The sequence below is a fragment of the Gambusia affinis genome, linkage group LG02 (assembly GCF_019740435.1).
Source record: "Gambusia affinis linkage group LG02, SWU_Gaff_1.0, whole genome shotgun sequence".
NCBI lineage: Eukaryota > Metazoa > Chordata > Actinopteri > Cyprinodontiformes > Poeciliidae > Gambusia > Gambusia affinis.
Window position 1 is genome coordinate 9,602,511 of NC_057869.1, and position 4,638 is coordinate 9,607,148.

Sequence of the window (4,638 nt, forward strand, 5' to 3'; positions counted from 1 at the left end):
CGTGGAAAATCATGTTTAGCAAGATACAATTCGATTAAAATAAGTTGCTGGCCATTAGAGTAAGTCTAAAGAATAGTGAAACAATTTTTTTTAGGGGACACATCTAGAAAGGTGCCCAAGAAAAAAAGAACTGTCTTAACAAAACCTCCTTCTGAGGATTATTTCAGAGCCTGAACGAATAACAGGGAATAACATGTAGGTTGAAGGAGGAATTGGTACCACAAACAGGTCCCTCGCTGAAAATCATAGTGAGGGCCAAATTTATGATGCTGTGATATCCCGCATCAGCGATCTAGAGACTATGAAGAAAGATGGCTACTGAACAATAAAGTCATTCTTTTGTCAGCAGGAGAATGGGCGGGTATAGATGTTTTTTTTTCTTTGTTTTTTTTTCTTCTTTTTTTTTTTGTCATGAGGATGGCAACTAAAAGCAAATATAATCCAAGAAGGAAAATTTGAAGATTATTCCGTCTAATTACACAGTAAAAATGGCGGTGGTGAATTAACACCAGCAGTGTTAATTTTAACACCCACAAAGTGTCTATATGTGTCCAAGTCAGCTGGTGTTAAAGTAACACTTTTCAAAGTGTTAAAAGTTTGACACCCATGTTTTTGTTAAATTAACACCAGATATTGTTAATATTCAACAATATGGAGTGTCACATTAACATTACAACGGTGTTGGTGTTAAAATATAATGTCAAAAGTAACACTAGTGTAGTGTTAACCTCAAATATAATATCGTGTTAAAAAGGTAAATAATTGACCCCACAAGGTGTCAATATCAACCAAATCCAGTGGTAAAAAAATATTCAAAACAATACACAGAAATGGAAAGTTCAACTTTTATTAAACCCATTTCAGTATTACAGACCTTCAATGCACAGCTCATACAAAACAGTGTTAAGGTGTGTGAATAGATTTTCCATGTTCTCAAAACATTCTCTGACTTTGTTTAAGGTTTGCTCATTCCGTTCAGATGAAAGATATGTAAGAACAGCATCCTGTGCTTGAATATGAACATCATTAACAACCTCTTCCATTGAACAAGTTAAAGATTGCACAATATTTTCAGAAAGTCCAGATGTTTGAACTTGGGCAATAACAGAGCTACACATGTCCATTAACTGCCTCTTTTTAGGAAGTCTTTGTTGACTAACAGAAGTACTACTCAATGCGTCATCAGCACAAACATAATCAGTCTCAGCACTATCTGCTCCAACATTGTCCACATAAACAGAATCTATAGCAATAGCACCTCCATGTGCGTTCATCAAGTGCTTTTTGAACCCAGAATACGTGTAAAAAACAGATGAACAGCTATGTTCCCCACGTTTAAAATGCAATTTGTGCCCTGGATACAAAGCATGACTAAATTTCAAACGCTGAAAAAGAGTTGACGAATTTCTGTGCTGAACCTTACAAATGTAACATGTTGGCATATTTAAGAGTTAATTCTCACTCTGATTTCCTCGACTCTGGGGCTCTCCTTTGCTGTTGCCGCATCAATCCCATAAACTGTTGTTTGGATGAATGTGTAGAAGTTGAGGAGGGTTGCATCGTAGGACACAGCAAACACAAAGTGTGCCATAAAAGTTCATCGAAGGCAGCCACTGCAGTCTGTGCCACACAAGGAATGGGCTTCTGATCTAGGATGTAGAACTTCAGAAAACTGCTCTTCTTCTCTCCAACGCAGAGGAGGAAGGGCTGTGCAGATCCAACTTTGCCAAGGAGTGTCGCCATGCTTGTTCCAACCTAAGATTAAAAGACAGCACGTTAGAAATAATGATTTTAGTCCCTCACTAGCAACAAATTAAGAACATTTTCCACCTTCCTTTAGCTGTGAACAAGCCACAAAAGGGGATATGACTTGCAAGGAAACTCCTGTGAGCTTAAGTGAAAAGATAATTTCTAATGGGCTCATACAATTCTTTGTGCCATTATTTTCCCATAACCAATTTTTTGTTCCATTTTGTCATAAAATTAACCCTGATCTCTCCCATCCCCTCCAAAAATAACTATAAATTTACAATACAAATAACGCGAAATAATGACTTTACATTTTACAGTCTTGTAAAAATTAGATCAATTTACAGTAAGTGAAGCACAATAATTCATGTCAAAAACATACCTTCATGAACTTCACAACACGATCAGCTGCCTCAGCTGCACTAACTTTTACATGTTTCTTCCCTTTGACGGTTGGAGGCAAGAGATGAACCAGCAGGAGAATGGCTGCCAAGTCGCTGTCCCATTCTGATAAAATCATAACAAGCCATGCTTAGAATGCATATACATAGAAAAGACTGTTGAACATATTTATCTATCAATACATACCATAATCACTTGATTCCTCCTGAGCAGACAGAAGGTCATCCAGGTGAACGCTCTGTCCAAGGCTTTTGCTGACAGTGATGACCTTTGGTTTGTAGAACGTTGGCCATCTTGCAACAAACTTCCCCAAGATGTCTTCTCCAAAGAGCATGATGAAGTCCTGCTCAATCTAACAGAAGAAAAAATACCATCAAAAAACTAAATTCAAAAGTTCAGTTAATCAAATCTGGGAGTTTCTCACCAAGCCTGGTGTATCCAAGAATCTTGGGAAGTGATCCAAGATGAGTGATGACTGATCCAGATCATGTAGCATATGCTTGAATGTTGCCTCCATTTTCCCCTTAACAACGTCCTGGTCTGATGCATGCTTCATTATGGACATTGCTTATTTGCATCTATTACCTGTCAGCTGTTCAGATGTTGAGGTCTGCCTTGTAGTTCTTGGGCTGCCTTGATGAGCAGTCAGGGAGTTCCTCTTAAAGTCACTTGCAGTGTTACGCTGAACGTTTTTCAATCGATAGGCCAGGTAGCCCTGTCCACTTTGAGGATCGGAGAAATGTTCCTATCCCAGAACAGAAACCACAAAATGTCAATTACATTGTATTCAAAAGGACAGTTACATGGTTAATCCACATTGTGAAAAAGATCTTTAGGTACTCACATAGCCAGTTGGTGAGCAATTATTTTTCAAACTGGGAAAGAGGGTGACAATTCCCAGGGCACAGGTGATGCGGACATTGACAGGAGGGACTCTCCTAAAACACAATTCAAAAAGAATATACCTGTTTCACATAACAAACTCACACCAATTAAGGAGAGGTTATGAACAGAAAACCCATTCTCAGCAATTACTAATTATTTGAATGATCATTATGTTAATAATTATGTTTTTTCAGATATATCACTTCCACTATCACTTTGAACACATCAGCTCTGTCAACTATATAAACTTCATCCAAGCTAGAGTGTTGAGCTAGCTAGCTAGTCAGAATCTGCTACCATATCGGCTAGCCGTAACGTGGCATTTTATACTTTTGCTTTGCTTCTGGTGCAGTCTACGGAGCCCTCTAGTGGACATGGGGATTTTTTTTTTCGCTCTCTTTTGCGTCCCCTCCCAAAAGTGTATTGCAAAGTTGACGAACCAGACAACACCCACAATGAGTCCATAAATTATATAGAGTTGAAAACATTCGACATTTATGTTGGATTAAAAACTTTTTTTATTTTACGGAAAATTAACTGCTTCCTTAACGTAAGGAACAACTTCGCCAAGGAATTTAAAAAAACATCCCCATATCCTCTCAGAGGCTAGCCGTTTGCAAAGTTAGCTTTTTAGATACACACATCGCCAATATTTCAAATAATACAGATATACAAGTATTATCCATGGTTTAAAACGACAACTAGAACTTACTAAATATAACAGAATTCAAATTTACCTTTCGCCAAGATTAGGCAAAACGGCGGGACCTTGAATTTGGTGGATTTTCCATGCAAAATTAGTTAAATATCGTGCACTCTTTGAAGTCTACAACTAAAAAGCACATTTCCAACGAAACAATGGTCGTATATGAATATTTAGCTTACCTTTAGGAAAGAATTGTGTCTTTCGTGGCGAAATGAAGCCGTACCGATCGACTGACTGCTGGCGTGACGACAGAAAGCAGAACGAACTCTGCAGCCGTTACGCGAAGGCGGGGCTTAAGCAACACCAACCAATTAACACTGGAATTTAACAACGCGAATTTTACGGAATTTACACTGGCAGTATTATTTTAAAGCTGTGTGGTGTCAAAACAACACTCACACTCTTTATTTAACACTACACCTGAGATTTCAACACTGGCATTTTTACTGTGTAGTCTTTCTATGTTTACTTAAAATTTGGTAAATATTTTTTTTCCAGAAATTGTACAACCATTATTCATAAAAGTTTTGGTATTAAATCTAAATTTCTGCAATATTCCATTATTTCATCTGCACAATCGAGTTTTGTAGGTGGTCCAGCAGCAATGTTTAACTCAACCAATTAGAGTGGGCATTATGCTGCCATCTGGAGGAGAAAGCAAATAATTGCAGTATTATATTATGTATTTTTGTGGCAATCCGTCAGAAATAGATTGACATGCAAAGGCATTACCAAAAATATTGACTTTGTTTTTCTATTAGCAGCTTGAGATATATATTGACTAGAAGATGTGTTTGCTCCCCAAGAGCTTTATCCACTTTATATGTACATTTGATATCCTTAGTCTTGCATAACATTAAACAAAACAATATATATTTTAAAAGTCTTGAACTTTA

The 4,638-nt window shown here is 37.3% G+C and overlaps 1 protein-coding gene across 2 annotated transcripts; it reads right to left on the minus strand.

Annotated features, from left to right (window-relative positions):
• Positions 1-670: 670 nt before the first annotated feature.
• Positions 671-3,997, minus strand: LOC122822820. 2 transcript variants are annotated; one of them, XM_044101774.1, is made up of 6 exons: positions 3,922-3,997; positions 2,996-3,089; positions 2,576-2,896; positions 2,338-2,503; positions 2,132-2,256; positions 671-1,755 (listed from the first exon to the last, which is right to left on the minus strand). In XM_044101774.1, exons 3-6 carry the CDS (start codon positions 2,714-2,716, stop codon positions 1,459-1,461), a joined length of 729 nt encoding a protein of 242 aa, XP_043957709.1. In that variant the 5' UTR covers positions 2,717-2,896; positions 2,996-3,089; positions 3,922-3,997; the 3' UTR covers positions 671-1,458. The 2 variants fall into 2 exon arrangements, with proteins under 2 accessions (XP_043957709.1, XP_043957717.1); XM_044101782.1 differs by lacking the exon at positions 3,922-3,997 and having other exon boundaries at positions 2,996-3,105.
• Between the last annotated feature and the right edge of the window lie 641 nt (positions 3,998-4,638).

Bases quoted from the DNA above. Each gene is read 5' to 3' on its own strand.
- LOC122822820 (XM_044101774.1), bottom strand. From the start codon at position 2,716: ATGTCCATAATGAAGCATGCATCAGACCAGGACGTTGTTAAGGGGAAA. The intron at 2,257-2,337 runs GTATGTATTGAT...TGATTTTATCAG, and splicing joins GGAGGAATCAAGTGATTATG to AATGGGACAGCGACTTGGCA. The intron at 1,756-2,131 runs GTATGTTTTTGA...TTTTAATCTTAG, and splicing joins GTGTTGTGAAGTTCATGAAG to GTTGGAACAAGCATGGCGAC.